This window comes from Cherax quadricarinatus, chromosome 48, assembly GCF_038502225.1.
Source record: "Cherax quadricarinatus isolate ZL_2023a chromosome 48, ASM3850222v1, whole genome shotgun sequence".
Classification (NCBI taxonomy): domain Eukaryota; kingdom Metazoa; phylum Arthropoda; class Malacostraca; order Decapoda; family Parastacidae; genus Cherax; species Cherax quadricarinatus.
The window spans coordinates 757600-780200 of record NC_091339.1 but is presented as its reverse complement, the minus strand read 5'-3'; the positions used below and the strand labels follow the sequence as shown (position 1 = coordinate 780200).

At 42.1% G+C, this 22601-nt stretch overlaps 1 protein-coding gene and 1 long non-coding RNA gene across 3 annotated transcripts in view; one reads left to right on the top strand and one right to left on the bottom strand.

Moving 5' to 3' along the window:
- Nucleotides 1-22601, bottom strand: part of LOC138854064 (uncharacterized) — a 286615-nt gene that overhangs the window by 258912 nt on the left and 5102 nt on the right. The gene's annotated exons all lie outside the window — the stretch shown is intronic.
- LOC128696119 (phospholipase A2 A2-actitoxin-Ucs2a) overlaps nucleotides 1-22601 on the top strand; it is a 164930-nt gene that overhangs the window by 137473 nt on the left and 4856 nt on the right. For both annotated transcript variants that reach the window (XM_053787208.2, XM_053787209.2), the window contains exon 3: nucleotides 21237-21343. In XM_053787208.2, coding sequence (XP_053643183.1) covers nucleotides 21237-21343 — 107 coding nt within the window. The remainder of the gene's footprint in view (nucleotides 1-21236; nucleotides 21344-22601) is intronic.

Sequence of the window (22601 nt, the reverse complement as noted above, 5' to 3'; positions counted from 1 at the left end):
GTTGACCGGGGGAGTCGATGTCGACGAGTTGACCGGGGGAGTCGATGTCGACGAGTTGACCGGGGGAGTCGATGTCGACGAGTTGACCGGGGGAGTCGATGTCGACGAGTTGACCGGGGGAGTCGATGTCGACGAGTTGACCGGGGGAGTCGATGTCGACGAGTTGACCGGGGGAGTCGATGTCGACGAGTTGACCTGGGGAGTCGATGTCGACGAGTTGACCTGGGGAGTCGATGTCGACGAGTTGACCTGGGGAGTCGATGTCGACGAGTTGACCTGGGGAGTCGATGTCGACGAGTTGACCTGGGGAGTCGATGTTGACGAGTTGACCTGGGGAGTCGATGTCGACGAGTTGACCTGGGGAGTCGATGTCGACGAGTTGACCGGGGGAGTCGATGTCGACGAGTTGACCGGGGGAGTCGATGTCGACGAGTTGACCTGGGGAGTCGATGTTGACGAGTTGACCTGGGGAGTCGATGTTGACGAGTTGACCTGGGGAGTCGATGTCGACGAGTTGACCTGGGGAGTCGATGTCGACGAGTTGACCTGGGGAGTCGATGTCGACGAGTTGACCTGGGGAGTCGATGTCGACGAGTTGACCTGGGGAGTCGATGTCGACGAGTTGACCTGGGGAGTCGATGTCGACGAGTTGACCTGGGGAGTCGATGTTGACGAGTTGACCTGGGGAGTCGATGTTGACGAGTTGACCTGGGGAGTCGATGTTGACGAGTTGACCTGGGGAGTCGATGTCGACGAGTTGACCTGGGGAGTCGATGTCGACGAGTTGACCTGGGGAGTCGATGTCGACGAGTTGACCTGGGGAGTCGATGTCGACGAGTTGACCTGGGGAGTCGATGTCGACGAGTTGACCTGGGGAGTCGATGTCGACGAGTTGACCTGGGGAGTCGATGTCGACGAGTTGACCTGGGGAGTCGATGTCGACGAGTTGACCTGGGGAGTCGATGTCGACGAGTTGACCTGGGGAGTCGATGTCGACGAGTTGACCTGGGGAGTCGATGTCGACGAGTTGACCTGGGGAGTCGATGTCGACGAGTTGACCTGGGGAGTCGATGTCGACGAGTTGACCTGGGGAGTCGATGTCGACGAGTTGACCTGGGGAGTCGATGTCGACGAGTTGACCTGGGGAGTCGATGTCGACGAGTTGACCTGGGGAGTCGATGTCGACGAGTTGACCTGGGGAGTCGATGTCGACGAGTTGACCTGGGGAGTCGATGTCGACGAGTTGACCTGGGGAGTCGATGTCGACGAGTTGACCTGGGGAGTCGATGTCGACGAGTTGACCTGGGGAGTCGATGTCGACGAGTTGACCTGGGGAGTCGATGTCGACGAGTTGACCTGGGGAGTCGATGTCGACGAGTTGACCTGGGGAGTCGATGTCGACGAGTTGACCTGGGGAGTCGATGTCGACGAGTTGACCTGGGGAGTCGATGTCGACGAGTTGACCTGGGGAGTCGATGTCGACGAGTTGACCTGGGGAGTCGATGTCGACGAGTTGACCTGGGGAGTCGATGTCGACGAGTTGACCTGGGGAGTCGATGTCGACGAGTTGACCTGGGGAGTCGATGTCGACGAGTTGACCTGGGGAGTCGATGTCGACGAGTTGACCTGGGGAGTCGATGTCGACGAGTTGACCTGGGGAGTCGATGTCGACGAGTTGACCTGGGGAGTCGATGTCGACGAGTTGACCTGGGGAGTCGATGTCGACGAGTTGACCTGGGGAGTCGATGTCGACGAGTTGACCTGGGGAGTCGATGTCGACGAGTTGACCTGGGGAGTCGATGTCGACGAGTTGACCTGGGGAGTCGATGTCGACGAGTTGACCTGGGGAGTCGATGTCGACGAGTTGACCTGGGGAGTCGATGTCGACGAGTTGACCTGGGGAGTCGATGTCGGCGAGTTGACCTGGGGAGTCGATGTCGACGAGTTGACCTGGGGAGTCGATGTCGACGAGTTGACCTGGGGAGTCGATGTCGACGAGTTGACCTGGGGAGTCGATGTCGACGAGTTGACCTGGGGAGTCGATGTCGACGAGTTGACCTGGGGAGTCGATGTTGACGAGTTGACCTGGGGAGTCGATGTCGACGAGTTGACCTGGGGAGTCGATGTCGACGAGTTGACCTGGGGAGTCGATGTCGACGAGTTGACCTGGGGAGTCGATGTTGACGAGTTGACCTGGGGAGTCGATGTCGACGAGTTGACCTGGGGAGTCGATGTCGACGAGTTGATAAACATTTTGATACTTAATTTTTTTGTTTATTTCGTATTTGCTGATTCTGAAATTTAAGACAAATGTTCTGATTTGTCTTTAGATTCAAGTAAATTAGAACAGATAAATCCAAAATGAAGTTAAATTTGAACATAATTCCTAATTAAATGTAAATTTGAACATATAAATCCTAAATAAACGTAAATTAAAACATAAATCCTAAATCGTGGATCATTGTATTTGCTGGGATGAGCTAAACCCGTATGGGTCATTCACCCTACGGACAATAAGAAGTTACCAGGTTAGATCCAAGAAATGGGAGGGAGTAATTCCAGTACCTTGGATGAAGAGCTCTCCATCAGTATCAGAGCAATCTTGTTTTGAAGGGAACACAGATTCCTTTCCACTCTTTGATATTTCGTTCATGTGGGAATTACTGTTAACAGATCAGTGTGCACCACACTTATTAAAATTATGCATATGCATATATATATATATATATATATATATATATATATATATATATATATATATATATATATATATATATATATACATATGTAAGTAGTAGTAGGTTGGTAGACAGCAACCACCCAGGGAAGTACTACCGTCCTGCCAGATGACTGTGAAACAAAAACCTGTAACTGTTTTGCATGATGGTAGGATTGCTGGTTTCTTTTTCTGTCTCATAAACACGCTAAGATAACAGGGATATCTTGCTACTCCTACTTACACTTTGGTCACACTTCACAGACACGCACATGCATATATATATATACATACATCTAGGTTTTTCTCCTTTTTCTAAATAGCTCTTGTTCTTTTTTATTTCTTCTATTGTCCATGGGGAAGTGGAAAAGAATCTTTCCTCCGTAAGCCATGCGTGTCGTATGAGGCGACTAAAATGCCGGGAGCAATGGGCTAGTAACCCCTTCTCCTGTATACAATTACTAAAAAAGAGAAGAAGAAAAACTTTATAAAACTGGGTTGCTTAAATGTGCGTGGATGTAGTGCGGATGACAAGAAACAGATGATTGCTGATGTTATGAATGAAAAGAAGTTGGATGTCCTGGCCCTAAGCGAAACAAAGCTGAAGGGGGTAGGAGAGTTTCAGTGGGGGGAAATAAATGGGATTAAATCTGGAGTATCTGAGAGAGTTAGAGCAAAGGAAGGGGTAGCAGTAATGTTAAATGATCAGTTATGGAAGGAGAAAAGAGAATATGAATGTGTAAATTCAAGAATTATGTGGATTAAAGTAAAGGTTGGATGCGAGAAGTGGGTCATAATAAGCGTGTATGCACCTGGAGAAGAGAGGAATGCAGAGGAGAGAGAGAGATTTTGGGAGATGTTAAGTGAATGTATAGGAGCCTTTGAACCAAGTGAGAGAGTAATTGTGGTAGGGGACTTGAATGCTAAAGTAGGAGAAACTTTTAGAGAGGGTGTGGTAGGTAAGTTTGGGGTGCCAGGTGTAAATGATAATGGGAGCCCTTTGATTGAACTTTGTATAGAAAGGGGTTTAGTTATAGGTAATACATATTTTAAGAAAAAGAGGATAAATAAGTATACAAGATATGATGTAGGGCGAAATGACAGTAGTTTGTTGGATTATGTATTGGTAGATAAAAGACTGTTGAGTAGACTTCAGGATGTACATGTTTATAGAGGGGCCACAGATATATCAGATCACTTTCTAGTTGTAGCTACACTGAGAGTAAAAGGTAGATGGGATACAAGGAGAATAGAAGCATCAGGGAAGAGAGAGGTGAAGGTTTATAAACTAAAAGAGGAGGCAGTTAGGGTAAGATATAAACAGCTATTGGAGGATAGATGGGCTAATGAGAGCATAGGCAATGGGGTCGAAGAGGTATGGGGTAGGTTTAAAAATGTAGTGTTAGAGTGTTCAGCAGAAGTTTGTGGTTACAGGAAAGTGGGTGCAGGAGGGAAGAGGAGCGATTGGTGGAATGATGATGTAGAGAGAGTAGTAAGGGAGAAAAAGTTAGCATATGAGAAGTTTTTACAAAGTAGAAGTGATGCAAGGAGGGAAGAGTATATGGAGAAAAAGAGAGAAGTTAAGAGAGTGGTGAAGCAATGTAAAAAGAGAGCAAATGAGAGAGTGGGTGAGATGTTATCAACAAATTTTGTTGAAAATAAGAAAAAGTTTTGGAGTGAGATTAACAAGTTAAGAAAGCCTAGAGAACAAATGGATTTGTCAGTTAAAAATAGGAGAGGAGAGTTATTAAATGGAGAGGTAGAGGTATTGGGAAGATGGAAGGAATATTTTGAGGAATTGTTAAATGTTGATGAAGATAGGGAAGCTGTGATTTCGTGTATAGGGCAAGGAGGAATAACATCTTGTAGGAGTGAGGAAGAGCCAGTTGTGAGTGTGGGGGAAGTTCGTGAGGCAGTAGGTAAAATGAAAGGGGGTAAGGCAGCCGGGATTGATGGGATAAAGATAGAAATGTTAAAAGCAGGTGGGGATATAGTTTTGGAGTGGTTGGTGCAATTATTTAATAAATGTATGGAAGAGGGTAAGGTACCTAGGGATTGGCAGAGAGCATGCATAGTTCCTTTGTATAAAGGCAAAGGGGATAAAAGAGAGTGCAAAAATTATAGGGGGATAAGTCTGTTGAGTGTACCTGGTAAAGTGTATGGTAGAGTTATAATTGAAAGAATTAAGAGTAAGACGGAGAATAGGATAGCAGATGAACAAGGAGGCTTTAGGAAAGGTAGGGGGTGTGTGGACCAGGTGTTTACAGTGAAACATATAAGTGAACAGTATTTAGATAAGGCTAAAGAGGTCTTTGTGGCATTTATGGATTTGGAAAAGGCGTATGACAGGGTGGATAGGGGGGCAATGTGGCAGATGTTGCAAGTGTATGGTGTAGGAGGTAGGTTACTGAAAGCAGTGAAGAGTTTTTACGAGGATAGTGAGGCTCAAGTTAGAGTATGTAGGAAAGAGGGAAATTATTTCCCAGTAAAAGTAGGCCTTAGACAAGGATGTGTGATGTCACCGTGGTTGTTTAATATATTTATAGATGGGGTTGTAAGAGAAGTAAATGCGAGGGTCTTGGCAAGAGGCGTGGAGTTAAAAGATAAAGAATCACACACAAAGTGGGAGTTGTCACAGCTGCTCTTTGCCGATGACACTGTGCTCTTGGGAGATTCTGAAGAGAAGTTGCAGAGATTGGTGGATGAATTTGGTAGGGTGTGCAAAAGAAGAAAATTAAAGGTGAATACAGGAAAGAGTAAGGTTATGAGGATAACAAAAAGATTAGGTGATGAAAGATTGAATATCAGATTGGAGGGAGAGAGTATGGAGGAGGTGAACGTATTCAGATATTTGGGAGTGGACGTGTCAGCGGATGGGTCTATGAAAGATGAGGTGAATCATAGAATTGATGAGGGAAAAAGAGTGAGTGGTGCACTTAGGAGTCTGTGGAGACAAAGAACTTTGTCCTTGGAGGCAAAGAGGGGAATGTATGAGAGTATAGTTTTACCAACGCTCTTATATGGGTGTGAAGCGTGGGTGATGAATGTTGCAGCGAGGAGAAGGCTGGAGGCAGTGGAGATGTCATGTCTGAGGGCAATGTGTGGTGTGAATATAATGCAGAGAATTCGTAGTTTGGAAGTTAGGAGGAGGTGCGGGATTACCAAAACTGTTGTCCAGAGGGCTGAGGAAGGGTTGTTGAGGTGGTTCGGACATGTAGAGAGAATGGAGCGAAACAGAATGACTTCAAGAGTGTATCAGTCTGTAGTGGAAGGAAGGCGGGGTAGGGGTCGGCCTAGGAAGGGTTGGAGGGAGGGGGTAAAGGAGGTTTTGTGTGCGAGGGGCTTGGACTTCCAGCAGGCATGCGTGAGCGTGTTTGATAGGAGTGAATGGAGACAAATGGTTTTTAATACTTGACGTGCTGTTGGAGTGTGAGCAAAGTAACATTTATGAAGGGATTCAGGGAAACCGGCAGGCCGGACTTGAGTCCTGGAGATGGGAAGTACAGTGCCTGCACTCTGAAGGAGGGGTGTTAATGTTGCAGTTTAAAAACTGTAGTGTAAAGCACCCTTCTGGCAAGACAGTGATGGAGTGAATGATGGTGAAAGTTTTTCTTTTTCGGGCCACCCTGCCTTGGTGGGAATCGGCCGGTGTGATAATAAAAATAATAAATAAAAAGTAGTGAAGTTTTCTACAGAGCGCACCCTTCCGGAAAAGGCCTTCTACAGAGCGCACCCTTCCGGAAAAGGCCTTCTACAGAGCGCACCCTTCCGGTTTAGGCCTTCTACAGAGCGCACCCTTCCGGTTTAGGCCTTCCACTGAGCGCACCCTTCCGGTCTAGGACCAGCAGCTGGAGGGTCACCTTTTCACACCTAGGTGTTACTTCCGGTTTTGACCATAGCCTCGCCCTCGAGACTACCTCACCCTTGACCCCCCAACCAGTACCCCCGCCCCACGACCCCCCCTTCGCGACCCCCGCCCCGCGCGCCCGCGCGCCCGCGCGCCCGCCCGCGCCCTTCGCGACCCCCGCCCGCGCGCCCGCCCGCGCGCCCGCCCGCGCGCCCGCCCGCGCCCTTCGCGACCCCCGCCTGCGCCTTCTGCTGCGCCTTCTGCAGCGTCATCCGGATCGCCCCCGCGCCTCGAATTTTTTTTTCTTATGATCTCCTTGGATCAAGGTTTTTGGATTCCCCCCTACGGGGTTTCGAATTTTTTTTGAATTTCATTTTCTTGTGCTCTCCATCTCCTCGGATCAAGGTTTTTGGATTCCCCCCTATGGGGTTTTTCGAAATTCTCCATCTCCTCAGATCAAATTTTTTGGGTACCCCTCCTTTCACCCCCCATCCCCATACAATTTCTCAATATCAAAGTCTCCACTTTCACCCCCCAACCCCAAAAATTTCTCGACAATACCATGACTCCATCTCCTCGGATCAAGTTTTTTGGATTCCTCCCTATGGGGGTTTCGAAATTCTCCATCTCCTCGGATCAAGTTTTTCTCGAAATCAAAGTCTCTATCTCCTTGGATCAAATTTTTGGGTACCCCTCTCACTTTCACTCCCACCCCAAAATTTCTTGATAATACCAAGACTCCATCTCCTTGGATCAAGGTTTTTGGATTCCCCCCTCTGGGGGTAAGCATTCAAATGAACTCCTCCTATGGGGCATGGTGCTCTCTCTTACTACAGGTCTAAACAAGTGTGACGTCAGTATTCCTCTCATTAATGTGTTTACTCGACGGTCAGTGACGTCACGCGATGACCCCCACACACACAGGCTGAATCATGACGACCCTTTTAGTTCATTAAAGTTAATAAGGGGATATAGTACCTACATCATAGGGAAAACATTTTCACTCTTAACCCAGGTTAATCCAAATAATTTCACATTTTTGTTTCGTTAATACCCACAACAATCCAACAATTTCTTTACAACACAAGTCTAGACATTTTTCTCGTTTTAACTATTTCATCTCAGGTCACTCCCCCACGAAGTAACCTCCTCCCCACCCTCCCGAACCCTCACACTCCAACCAACACCTCACAATTTTCACTCATAACCCCCAATTTTTCTCGTTTTAACCCTTTTAGTTCATTAAAGTTAATAAGGGGATACAGTTCATCAGAAAGTCACCACAACACTTATAACCACTTTTCGATAAATTCACTAGTCACAATTTTACATATTACGAAGTTAATACGCACACACACCTCACTTTGAACACCTTCAAAACACTCTCTTAAATCATTTGAATACTCACAAAAATACCTTTATACATTTCCAAACAACACTGAAATACTCCAAAACATTCTCCATCTCCTCGGAACCCCCTCCCACTTTCACCCCCACCCCAAAATTTCTCGAAATCAAAGTCTCCATCTCCTTGGATCAAATTTTTGGATTACCCCTCTCACTTTCACTCCCACCCCAAAATTTCTCGATAATACCAAGACTCCATCTCCTTGGATCAAGTTTTTTGGATTCCCCACTCTGGGGGTAAGCATGCTTACTACAGGTCTAAACATCTTCCCCTTATTATTTTAAAATGAACTAAAAGTTTCCTCTCATTAAGTCAAATGAACTAAGAAGGGTGTTTACTCGGCGGTCAGTGACGTCACACATACAAGCTAAATCTTGTCGACTTACCCCTATGTCAGTGACGTCACGCACACAGGCTGAATCATGACGACCCTTTTAGTTCATTAAAGTTAATAAGGGGATATAGTACCTACATCATAGGGAAAACATTTTCATCATCAGAAAGTCACATTTTTGTTTCGTTAATACCCACAACAATCCAACAATTTCTTTACAACACAAGTCTAGACATTTTTTAACTATTTCATCTCAGGTCACTCCCCCACGAAGTAACCTCCTCCCCACCCTCCCGAACCCTCACACTCCAACCAACACCTCACAATTTTCACTCATAACCCCCAATTTTTCTCGTTTTAACCCTTTTAGTTCATTAAAGTTAATAAGGGGATACACTACATCAGAAAGTCACCACAACACTTATAACCACTTTTCGATAAATTCACAAGTCACAATTTTACATATTACGAAGTTAATACGCACTTTTACTTTGAACACCTTCAAAACACTCTCTTAAATCATTTGAATACTCACAAAAATACCTTTATACATTTCCAAACAACACTGAAATACTCCAAAACATTCGAACACCCCCAAAATCACCTCTGAATACTCCCAGAACACCTTCATAAGTACTCTTGCACATCATTTGAACACCTTCATAAGTACTCTCATAATCATTTGTACACCTTCAAAAAACACCTTTGAATACTCACATAAACACCCTTGAACACCTTCAAAACACCTTTGAATAACCTCAAAACACCTTTGAACACCTTCAAAACACCCTTGATCACCTTCAAAAAAACAACATTTGAACACACTCAAAAACACCTTTGAACACCTTTGAACATTTCCAAACAACACTGAAACACTTCCAAAAACACCATTTGAGTACTCCCAAATACACCACTGAATACTAAAACACCACTGAATACACTCAAAACACCACCAAAATCACCATGAAACACTTCCAAAAAACACAATTTGAGTACTCCCAATTACACCACTGAATACTACTAAAACACCACTGAATTCAATCAAAACACCCTTCTACACCTTCAAACACCCTTGAACACCTTCAAAACACTCTTGAACACCTTCAAAAACACCTTTGAACATTTCCAATCAACACTGAAACACTTCCAAAAACACTATTTGAGTACTCCCAATTACACCACTGATTACTACTAAAACACCGCTGAATTCAATCAAAACACCCTTCAACACCTTCAAAAACACCTTTGAATACTCACAAACACCCTTGAACACCTTCAAAACACCTTTGAATAACCTCAAAACACCTTTCAACACCTTCAAAACACCCTTGATCACCTTCAAAAAAAAAACAACATTTGAACACACTCAAAACACCTTTGAAACACCTTTGAACATTTCCAAACAACACTGAAACACTTCCAAAAACACCATTTGAGTACTCCCAATTACACCACTGAATACTACTAAAACACCGCTGAATTCAATCAAAACACCCTTCAACACCTTCAAAACACTCTTGAACACCTTCAAAAACACCTTTGAACATTTCCAAACAACACTGAAACACTTCCAAAAACACCATTTGAGTACTCCCAATTACACCACTGATTACTACTAAAACACCGCTGAATTCAATCAAAACACCCTTCAACACCTTCAAAAACACCTTTGAATACTCACATAAACACCCTTCAACACCTTCAAAATACCTTTAAACACCTTCAAAACACCTTTGAACACATCCAAACAACACTGAAACACTTCCAAAAAACACCATTTGAGTACTCCCAATTACACCACTGATTACTACTAAAACACCGCTGAATTCAATCAAATCACCCTTCAACACCTTCAAACACCCTTGAACACACTCAAAACACCCTTCAACACCTTCAAAATACCTTTGAACACCTTCAAAACACCTTTGAACACATCCAAAACACTCTCATAATCATTTGAACACACTCAAAACACCTTTGAATAACCTCAAAACACCTTTGAACACTTTCAAAAACACCCTTGAACACCCTTGATCACCTTCAAAAAAACAACATTTGAACACACTCAAAACACCTTTTGAACACCTTTGAACATTTCCAAACAACACTGAAACACTTCCAAAAACACCATTTGAGTACTCCCAATTACACCACTGATTACTACTAAAACACCGCTGAATTCAATCAAAACACCCTTCAACACCTTCAAAAACACCTTTGAATACTCACATAAACACCCTTCAACACCTTCAAAATACCTTTAAACACCTTCAAAACACCTTTGAACACATCCAAACAACACTGAAACACTTCCAAAAAACACCATTTGAGTACTCCCAATTACACCACTGATTACTACTAAAACACCGCTGAATTCAATCAAATCACCCTTCAACACCTTCAAACACCCTTGAACACACTCAAAACACCCTTCAACACCTTCAAAATACCTTTGAACACCTTCAAAACACCTTTGAACACATCCAAAACACTCTCATAATCATTTGAACACACTCAAAACACCTTTGAATAACCTCAAAACACCTTTGAACACTTTCAAAAACACCCTTGAACACCCTTGATCACCTTCAAAAAAACAACATTTGAACACACTCAAAACACCTTTTGAACACCTTTGAACATTTCCAAACAACACTGAAACACTTCCAAAAACACCATTTGAGTACTCCCAATTACACCACTGATTACTACTAAAACACCGCTGAATTCAATCAAAACACCCTTCAACACCTTCAAAAACACCTTTGAATACTCACATAAACACCCTTCAACACCTTCAAAATACCTTTAAACACCTTCAAAACACCTTTGAACACATCCAAACAACACTGAAACACTTCCAAAAAACACCATTTGAGTACTCCCAATTACACCACTGATTACTACTAAAACACCGCTGAATTCAATCAAATCACCCTTCAACACCTTCAAACACCCTTGAACACACTCAAAACACCCTTCAACACCTTCAAAATACCTTTGAACACCTTCAAAACACCTTTGAACACATCCAAAACACTCATAATCATTTGAACACACTCAAAACACCTTTGAATAACCTCAAAACACCTTTGAACACTTTCAAAAACACCCTTGAACACCCTTGATCACCTTCAAAAAAACAACATTTGAACACACTCAAAACACCTTTTGAACACCTTTGAACATTTCCAAACAACACTGAAACACTTCCAAAAACACCATTTGAGTACTCCCAAATACACCACTGAATACTAAAACACCACTGAATACACTCAAAAACACCACCAAAATCACCATAAACTAAGATCAACACCCACATCCCACAACACCTACAACCCACAATTTTTTCTCGTTTTAACCCTTTTAGTTCATTAAAGTTAATAAGGGGACACAGTACATCAGAAAGTCACAACACCCACACCTCCCATTTTTTTCTCGTTTTAACCCTTTTAGTTCATTAAAGTTAATAAGGGGACACACTACATCAGAAAAAGTCTCATCAACAACCCACTTATAACGTCTTTTCGGCATCTCTAGTTCGACAACAACACCAACATCCCACAACACCCACATCCCACATCCCACACACACACACCCTAACCTAGCCTAACCTAACCTAACTTATCCTAACCTAACCTAACCTAACCTAACCTAACTTATCCTAACCTAGCCTAACCTTAACCTAACCTAACCTTACCTAACTTATCCTAACCTAACCTAACCTAGCCTAACCTAACCTAACCTAACCTAACCTAACCTAACCTAACCTAACCTAACCTAACCTAACCTAACCTAACTTAACCAAACCTAACCTAACCTAGCCGAACCTAACCTTACCTAACATAACCTAACCTAACCTTACCTAACATAACCTAACCTAACCTTACCACTTAACCCAACCTAACCTTACCGAACCTACCCTAACCTAACTTAACCTAACCTAACCTAACCTAACCTAACCTTACCTAACACAACCTAACCTAACCTTACCTAACCTAACCTAACCGAACCTAACCTAACCTTACCTAACATAACCTAGCCTAACCTAACCGAACCTACCCTAACTTAACCTAACCTAACCTATCCTAACCTTACCAAACTTATCCTAACCTAACCTTACCTAACATAACCTAACCTAACCTATCTTAACCTAACCCAACCTAGCCGAACCTATCCTAACCTAACCTAAAATATATTGGAACACCCCCAAAATACATTAGAGTACTCCAGAATTACTTTGAACGACTCCATTTTGGATATTTCCAAATTAGTTTTGAAAACTTTATCGTAAAATCGAACATTATTTTCTTGTGGGTAAACACACTCAATGGTAGAAATATTTACTCGATTTCCGAATAGAAGCACTGTCCTCGCTCTGAGTGTCTCATTGTGGGTCACCCCCTCCCCCCAACACATGGTCTAATGCGGTTCACACCTAAGGTAGATTTAAGATAATCATCGCCTTACCGAACACCTGCGTCAACTCAGGATTTTAAACATTCGCACAAAAATAAGACATACACAAAAATACCACAACACTTCCACCAACATCTATAACATAACATGAGCACTATAACATATCACTATCACAAAAAAAATAATACACAGACACCCACATATTATACATTTCAATTGCAAATTTAAGACATGAGACATACACACCAAATCTAAGACATTCACCTCCAACTAAGACATACACATCACCCCTAAAACTTCCTTCCTTATTCATTCCGTATATCTCCTAGAGCTGTTTTTAACCCCGACGGACCCATCACGACGTAGGAGCCAGAGGAACCATCACCACTCCAACACCACCTACTACACTCTGGCTCCTACGTCGTGATGGATCCGTCGGGGTTAAAACAGCTCTAGGAGATATACGGAATGAATAAGGAAGGAAGTTTTAGGGGTGATGTGTATGTCTTAGTTGGAGGTGAATGTCTTAGATTTGGTGTGTATGTCTCATGTCTTAAATTTGCAATTGAAATGTATAATATGTGGGTGTCTGTGTATTATTTTTTTTTGTGATAGTGATATGTTATAGTGCTCATGTTATGTTATAGATGTTGGTGGAAGTGTTGTGGTATTTTTGTGTATGTCTTATTTTTGTGCGAATGTTTAAAATCCTGAGTTGACGCAGGTGTTCGGTAAGGCGATGATTATCTTAAATCTACCTTAGGTGTGAACCGCATTACACCATGTGTTGGGGGGAGGGGGTGACCCACAATGAGACACTCAGAGCGAGGACAGTGCTTCTATTCGGAAATCGAGTAAATATTTCTACCATTGAGTGTGTTTACCCACAAGAAAATAATGTTCGATTTTACGATAAAGTTTTCAAAACTAATTTGGAAATATCCAAAATGGAGTCGTTCAAAGTAATTCTGGAGTACTCTAATGTATTTTGGGGGTGTTCCAATATATTTTAGGTTAGGTTAGGATAGGTTCGGCTAGGTTGGGTTAGGTTAAGATAGGTTAGGTTAGGTTATGTTAGGTAAGGTTAGGTTAGGATAAGTTTGGTAAGGTTAGGATAGGTTAGGTTAGGTTAAGTTAGGTTAGGGTAGGTTCGGTTAGGTTAGGCTAGGTTATGTTAGGTAAGGTTAGGTTAGGTTCGGTTAGGTTAGGTTAGGTTAGGTTAGGTTGTGTTAGGTAAGGTTAGGTTAGGTTAGGTTAGGTTAAGTTAGGTTAGGGTAGGTTCGGTAAGGTTAGGTTGGGTTAAGTGGTAAGGTTAGGTTAGGTTATGTTAGGTAAGGTTAGGTTAGGTTATGTTAGGTAAGGTTAGGTTCGGCTAGGTTAGGTTAAGTTAGGTTAGGTTAGGCTAGGTTAGGTTAGGTTCGGTTCGGTTAAGTTAGGTTAGGCTAGGTTAGGTTAGGTTAGGATAAGTTAGGTAAGGTTAGGTTAGGTTAAGGTTAGGCTAGGTTAGGATAAGTTAGGTTAGGTTAGGTTAGGTTAGGTTAGGTTAGGTTAGGATAAGTTAGGTTAGGTTAGGCTAGGTTAGGGTGTGTGTGTGTGGGATGTGGGATGTGGGTGTTGTGGGATGTTGGTGTTGTTGTCGAACTAGAGATGCCGAAAAGACGTTATAAGTGGGTTGTTGATGAGACTTTTTCTGATGTAGTGTGTCCCCTTATTAACTTTAATGAACTAAAAGGGTTAAAACGAGAAAAAAATGGGAGGTGTGGGTGTTGTGACTTTCTGATGTACTGTGTCCCCTTATTAACTTTAATGAACTAAAAGGGTTAAAACGAGAAAAAATTGTGGGTTGTAGGTGTTGTGGGATGTGGGTGTTGATCTTAGTTTATGGTGATTTTGGTGGTGTTTTTGAGTGTATTCAGTGGTGTTTTAGTATTCAGTGGTGTATTTGGGAGTACTCAAATGGTGTTTTTGGAAGTGTTTCAGTGTTGTTTGGAAATGTTCAAAGGTGTTCAAAAGGTGTTTTGAGTGTGTTCAAATGTTGTTTTTTTGAAGGTGATCAAGGGTGTTCAAGGGTGTTTTTGAAAGTGTTCAAAGGTGTTTTGAGGTTATTCAAAGGTGTTTTGAGTGTGTTCAAATGATTATGAGAGTGTTTTGGATGTGTTCAAAGGTGTTTTGAAGGTGTTCAAAGGTATTTTGAAGGTGTTGAAGGGTGTTTTGAGTGTGTTCAAGGGTGTTTGAAGGTGTTGAAGGGTGATTTGATTGAATTCAGCGGTGTTTTAGTAGTAATCAGTGGTGTAATTGGGAGTACTCAAATGGTGTTTTTTGGAAGTGTTTCAGTGTTGTTTGGATGTGTTCAAAGGTGTTTTGAAGGTGTTTAAAGGTATTTTGAAGGTGTTGAAGGGTGTTTATGTGAGTATTCAAAGGTGTTTTTGAAGGTGTTGAAGGGTGTTTTGATTGAATTCAGCGGTGTTTTAGTAGTAATCAGTGGTGTAATTGGGAGTACTCAAATGGTGTTTTTGGAAGTGTTTCAGTGTTGTTTGGAAATGTTCAAAGGTGTTTTTGAAGGTGTTCAAGAGTGTTTTGAAGGTGTTGAAGGGTGTTTTGATTGAATTCAGCGGTGTTTTAGTAGTATTCAGTGGTGTAATTGGGAGTACTCAAATGGTGTTTTTGGAAGTGTTTCAGTGTTGTTGTTTGGAAATGTTCAAAGGTGTTTCAAAGGTGTTTTGAGTGTGTTCAAATGTTTTTTTTTTGAAGGTGATCAAGGGTGTTTTGAAGGTGTTGAAAGGTGTTTTGAGGTTATTCAAAGGTGTTTTGAAGGTGTTCAAGGGTGTTTATGTGAGTATTCAAAGGTGTTTTTGAAGGTGTTGAAGGGTGTTTTGATTGAATTCAGCGGTGTTTTAGTAGTAATCAGTGGTGTAATTGGGAGTACTCAAATAGTGTTTTTGGAAGTGTTTCAGTGTTGATTGGAAATGTTCAAAGGTGTTTTTGAAGGTGTTCAAGAGTGTTTTGAAAGTGTTCAAGGGTGTTTGAAGGTGTAGAAGGGTGTTTTGATTGAATTCAGTGGTGTTTTAGTAGTATTCAGTGGTGTAATTGGGAGTACTCAAATTGTGTTTTTTGGAAGTGTTTCATGGTGATTTTGGTGGTGTTTTGAGTGTATTCAGTGGTGTTTTAGTATTCAGTGGTGTATTTGGGAGTACTCAAATGGTGTTTTTGGAAGTGTTTCAGTGTTGTTTGGAAATGTTCAAAGGTGTTCAAAGGTGTTTTTGAGTGTGTTCAAATGTTGTTTTTTTGAAGGTGATCAAGGGTGTTTTGAAGGTGTTCAAAGGTGTTTTGAGGTTATTCAAAGGTGTTTTGAAGGTGTTCAAGGGTGTTTATGTGAGTATTCAAAGGTGTTTTTTGAAGGTGTACAAATGATTATGAGAGTACTTATGAAGGTGTTCAAATGATGTGCAAGAGTACTTATGAAGGTGTTCTGGGAGTATTCAGAGGTGATTTTGGGGGTGTTCGAATGATGTTTTGGAGTATTTCAGTGTTGTTTGGAAATGTATAAAGGTATTTTTGTGAGTATTCAAATGATTTAAGAGAGTGTTTTGAAGGTGTTCAAAGTAAAAGTGCGTATTAACTTCGTAATATGTAAAATTGTGACTTGTGAATTTATCGAAAAGTGGTTATAAGTGTTGTGGTGACTTTCTGATGTAGTGTATCCCCTTATTAACTTTAATGAACTAAAAGGGTTAAAACGAGAAAAATTGGGGGTTATGAGTGAAAATTGTGAGGTGTTGGTTGGAGTGTGAGGGTTCGGGAGGGTGGGGAGGAGGTTACTTCGTGGGGGAGTGACCTGAGATGAAATAGTTAAAAAATGTCTAGACTTGTGTTGTAAAGAAATTGTTGGATTGTTGTGGGTATTAACGAAACAAAAATGTGACTTTCTGATGATGAAAATGTTTTCCCTATGATGTAGGTACTATATCCCCTTATTAACTTTAATGAACTAAAAGGGTCGTCATGATTCAGCCTGTGTGCGTGACGTCACTGACATAGGGGTAAGTCGACAAGATTTAGCTTGTATGTGTGACGTCACTGACCGCCGAGTAAACACCCTTCTTAGTTCATTTGACTTAATGAGAGGAAACTTTTAGTTCATTTTAAAATAATAAGGGGAAGATGTTTAGACCTGTAGTAAGCATGCTTACCCCCAGAGTGGGGAATCCAAAAAACTTGATCCAAGGAGATGGAGTCTTGGTATTATCGAGAAATTTTGGGGTGGGAGTGAAAGTGAGAGGGGTAATCCAAAAATTTGATCCAAGGAGATGGAGACTTTGATTTCGAGAAATTTTGGGGTGGGGGTGAAAGTGGGAGGGGGTTCCGAGGAGATGGAGAATGTTTTGGAGTATTTCAGTGTTGTTTGGAAATGTATAAAGGTATTTTTGTGAGTATTCAAATGATTTAAGAGAGTGTTTTGAAGGTGTTCAAAGTGAGGTGTGTGTGCGTATTAACTTCGTAATATGTAAAATTGTGACTAGTGAATTTATCGAAAAGTGGTTATAAGTGTTGTGGTGACTTTCTGATGAACTGTATCCCCTTATTAACTTTAATGAACTAAAAGGGTTAAAACGAGAAAAATTGGGGGTTATGAGTGAAAATTGTGAGGTGTTGGTTGGAGTGTGAGGGTTCGGGAGGGTGGGGAGGAGGTTACTTCGTGGGGGAGTGACCTGAGATGAAATAGTTAAAACGAGAAAAATGTCTAGACTTGTGTTGTAAAGAAATTGTTGGATTGTTGTGGGTATTAACGAAACAAAAATGTGAAATTATTTGGATTAACCTGGGTTAAGAGTGAAAATGTTTTCCCTATGATGTAGGTACTATATCCCCTTATTAACTTTAATGAACTAAAAGGGTCGTCATGATTCAGCCTGTGTGTGTGGGGGTCATCGTGTGACGTCACTGACCGTCGAGTAAACACATTAATGAGAGGAATACTGACGTCACACTTGTTTAGACCTGTAGTAAGAGAGAGCACCATGCCCCATAGGAGGAGTTCATTTGAATGCTTACCCCCAGAGGGGGGAATCCAAAAACCTTGATCCAAGGAGATGGAGTCTTGGTATTATCAAGAAATTTTGGGGTGGGAGTGAAAGTGAGAGGGGTACCCAAAAATTTGATCCAAGGAGATAGAGACTTTGATTTCGAGAAAAACTTGATCCGAGGAGATGGAGAATTTCGAAACCCCCATAGGGAGGAATCCAAAAAACTTGATCCGAGGAGATGGAGTCATGGTATTGTCGAGAAATTTTTGGGGTTGGGGGGTGAAAGTGGAGACTTTGATATTGAGAAATTGTATGGGGATGGGGGGTGAAAGGAGGGGTACCCAAAAAATTTGATCTGAGGAGATGGAGAATTTCGAAAAACCCCATAGGGGGGAATCCAAAAACCTTGATCCGAGGAGATGGAGAGCACAAGAAAATGAAATTCAAAAAAAAATCGAAACCCCGTAGGGGGGAATCCAAAAGCCTTGATCCAAGGAGATCATAAGAAAAAAAAATTCGAGGCGCGGGGGCGATCCGGATGACGCTGCAGAAGGCGCAGCAGAAGGCGCGGGCGGGGCTCGCGAAGGGCGCGGGCGGGCGCGCGGGCGGGGCGCGCGGGCGGGCGCGCGGGCGGGGGTCGCGAAGGGCGCGGGCGGGCGCGAGGGCGGGCGCGCGGGGCGGGGGTCGCGAAGGGGGGGTCGTGGGCGGGGGTATTGGTTGGGGGGTCAAGGGTGAGGTAGTCTCGAGGGCGAGGTCATGGTCAAAACCGGAAGTAACACCTAGGTGTGAAAAGGTGACCCTCCAGCTGCTGGTCCTAGACCGGAAGGGTGCGCTCAGTGGAAGGCCTAAACCGGAAGGGTGCGCTCTGTAGAAGGCCTAAACCGGAAGGGTGCGCTCTGTAGAAGGCCTTTTCCGGAAGGGTGCGCTCTGTAGAAAACTTCACTACTTTATATATATATATATATATATATATATATATATATATATATATATATATATATATATATATATGATGGGGTCCACCTCTGGTGTAAATTGTGGGACCCACAGCCTCGGAGAAGTGGATAAAAAGGCTTCAAGGAAGAATATTTGGATTTCTTCCTGAAGCCGTTTGAATATTCCACTTCCCCTACCACCCCATCTTTTGATATATATTTTTTTTACTAATAGGAATATTTTATTACATAATATGGTACAGAAGATTTAAGAGATACATTGTTGATATAAAGGTGGCATATACGGTACATGCTGTTACGTGTGTATAACCGATTATAAGGCGAAAATCTCATCCAGCTCCTCAGAGCTGGGGCGTGTGCCCATAATACAGCAGGCATTACCCCTTTGAACAGCCGCACTGAGCCGCTGGAACAGGAAACTAGCTGCCCTGGGATCCCTAGTTACCCTGATGAGTCTTTTTCCCAGCTCCTTAAGGAATTTAGATGCACTCTTTCCCCATGAGCCAAGGGTCTCTGAGCCTATGGGAACAAACATATAATGATGGGCAAGTTCTCCATATTTTCTAGATTTTTGGGACTCCCTGAGGCTGGCAGCTGCCCCTCCTTCTTCCCTGGTGTATTGGAGATAGGTATCAGCCAAGGTAGATGCACATGTATAGTCCCACACCACCTGCTTCCCATCTGTCCAGGCTTGAAGGGTGATACCATCTGGACGCTTCTGGCTGCCATCAGATCTGCATATTTGGGGTGGCTCCCTTACTGCTGGGCATCCAGCTGTTGTGAGGCTCCTCTTGATAATGTTATTAACCTCCTCATGTCTTGCAATCTTTCCCTCGGATTTACGGCACACAAGACCACGGTACCCGAATCGGTCTGCTGCTTCACTGCCACAAATACACCTGTGTTCGGCGAGAATAGGGGCGGCAAGTCGAAGGGCAACACCGATGCGCATGGTCTGTGGGTCGAGACGTGTGCCAAGGCTGGAGTTGGGAACAGCCAACAGAAAGTCCCCAGCATGAGGGGCTCTCACTGCCAGGAGGCGGGCTCTATCCTTCCCTGACACACTCTGAAGCATTGTTGAGGCAATATTTTCCACTATTGGACCATCCCAGTGCGATTGTTTGTAGTTGTTGGGGGGAGCAGGTCTGGTTCCAGAGCCCGTTAGATTATCCCAGATCATGGCTCCGTCAATGAATTTTTGGTCCTGGACTCCAACAATCTTGTCCCTAAGATGTTCAGGGAGAATCGCTGCTACAAGCTCTCTGGATGCAATACACGAGGACAGAAAAGCAGGTAACGCAATCTGTGATGACTTGCGGACACCAATGCCTCCTAGTCTGACTGGAAGTGTAGCTTGGTTCCACTGCCCGTCTTCTAGAGTAAGGTTAAGTACTTTCGTAAAAATCTGCCTCAGAATACTGTCATATTCGTGCAGTATAGGGTTATCATATATATATCGGTTATATATATAGGGTTATCATATATATATATATATATATATATATATATATATATATATATATATATATATATATATATATATATATATATATATATATATATATATATATATATATATATATATATATATTTATTGTGCCATTGTATTCATGTTTATGTTTTTCTGTAAATGTATTCTGTTTATTAATAAATGTTCACATAGAATATCTAATATAGGGGATGGTAGAAGAAAATATTCAAACAGCTCCGGGGAGAACCTTGAGTTTTCCCTGAGGTACGTTTATTGTCTTCTCTGAGGACGAGGGTCCCCATTCCAGCCATAGAGGTGGTACTTTCCTGATAATATATATATATATATATATATATATATATATATATATATATATATATATATATATATATATATACCTATATATATACCCGTCGTGCCGAATAGGTAAAATTGGTCAATTAGCAAGAATTCATATAAAATTAAGTCCTTTCTAAAATTTTCTCTTATACGTTTAAAGATAATTTTTTTTCATTTATGTTAATGTAAAAATTAATAAATAAATAACAAAAAGGCACAATACCGTGACTGGAACGATACACAAATAACCCGCACATAAAAGACAGAAGCTTACGACGACGTTTCGGTTCGTACCTAACATTATATATAACAAGCGCAATTTAATTTAGCCTAATCCAACTAAATATATTTTAGATACGTTTATAATAATTTAATAATAAACACAATGAAACATTTTTCGGTTAAATTCAGAATTTTTGCGAAATTATTGCATACACAAATTTTTGCTTGCCTTATTCGGAAAGAAGAGCGTTGCCATTTAAACCAAATTAGCAACTTTTACCTATTAGGCACAACATATATATTTATTATCTCAGCGGATTACAACTTTCTCATCTGGTAGTGAACAGGTTATGCGCAGCTTTAAGCCTCTGGTGTGGTCGATATGCTTTAAACCCCATTAACCCAATCATCCAGTTTCGTCTAGTTTTCGTAGCGAAGACTCTGCGTAAGCTGTGAATTGTTCCATCCGCGGTACTGCAACTTTAATTCCCTTATTGCAGGTGTTGCAAGGGCCACGACTGGTGTTACGAGCACGCCAAGTGTAGAGGTCTAGACCACTACTTAGCGCCTTATAAGTGGAAGTGTAATGGAGGGAAGCCATACTGTGGTAAGTCTCATGGCATTATATTCTCAGCCATACATCAAAGAAACAACTATAATGAATGCGTTAATTCATTGAACTTTAATAATGATTTATCTTACAGTGTGTTATATTTGATGTTAACTGCTTAACTAGTGTGAGTGGACTAGGTCACTGGATAAAGGAGGTCCTCGACTTATACACACAGGTTACACACGTTACATATACTAACACCCTAAGTTTCACAAATCCACGCTTACAGACAAGAAACCTTGGAACCAATCAAAATTTTACAACCCCCGTACCCTTGTACAGCCATGAATGCAATATAGCCATCCTTTATTACATCGTTTTCTATGCAAACAGCTTGTTCGTAAACCGAAACACTAGTAACGCAACTCCGTTGTAAGTTCAGGACCTCCTGCATTCACGATTTTTCCCAGAGTATCTGCTGATGACCGTACCTAGACTAACATTTTTTTGCACAGATTCCTTGACTGACTGACTATACCTTTCCTGGCACCTGTGGCATCAACGGACTCTACTCTCAGATGCAATCATGTGTAGAGAGTACTTATTAAAATGACTAACACACTGCGAATTAAAAAAAAAACAATGGCTTCAATGGATTTCGAAAGCTTTGGGCCCAAATTCTAATCCACTGGACTGCAAAAAATGTATAACATTTAGGAATATACCTAAACATGCTCTCCTGTAGTTCATCGTGAGAGAGGACGTCGGCTGACTCCTGCTGATGGATCCCGAATTTCCTAAGAGCTGCCATGTACACACCTGCTGACTTGAAAACTACAAGTGACGTTGGACCAGATAAGTATTAGTCTAGGTAACACTAGTGACAGACGCTGCTTGGATGAGTTTCTTGAGGAAAGTTGATGTACAGTCTTTCAGGCCGACAGACTAGAGTCCGGATAGCAACTAAATTTTGGTGGTCATAAAATTTATTAATATTTTTTTTTGTGTGTTGGTGGACCTAAAACCAAAATGCTAAAGATAATTACGATATATTTCATAAGGAATAATAACTTTCATTCATCCCTTCGTTTTATTAAGCTATGCTAACAAATATATGATTATATATATATAATATATATACAAGAGAGAGAGAGAGAAACATTTAAGTTTAAATCGTCCTCCTAACACACTGATTCCGAAATATTGAAATGGGACGGTACAACATCGTCTTGGAGAGTTTCTTAACCATTCAGTTCACACTATTTGTGATGAGTCGGACAGATACCCACCACAAAATTCATCAGCCGAGAGA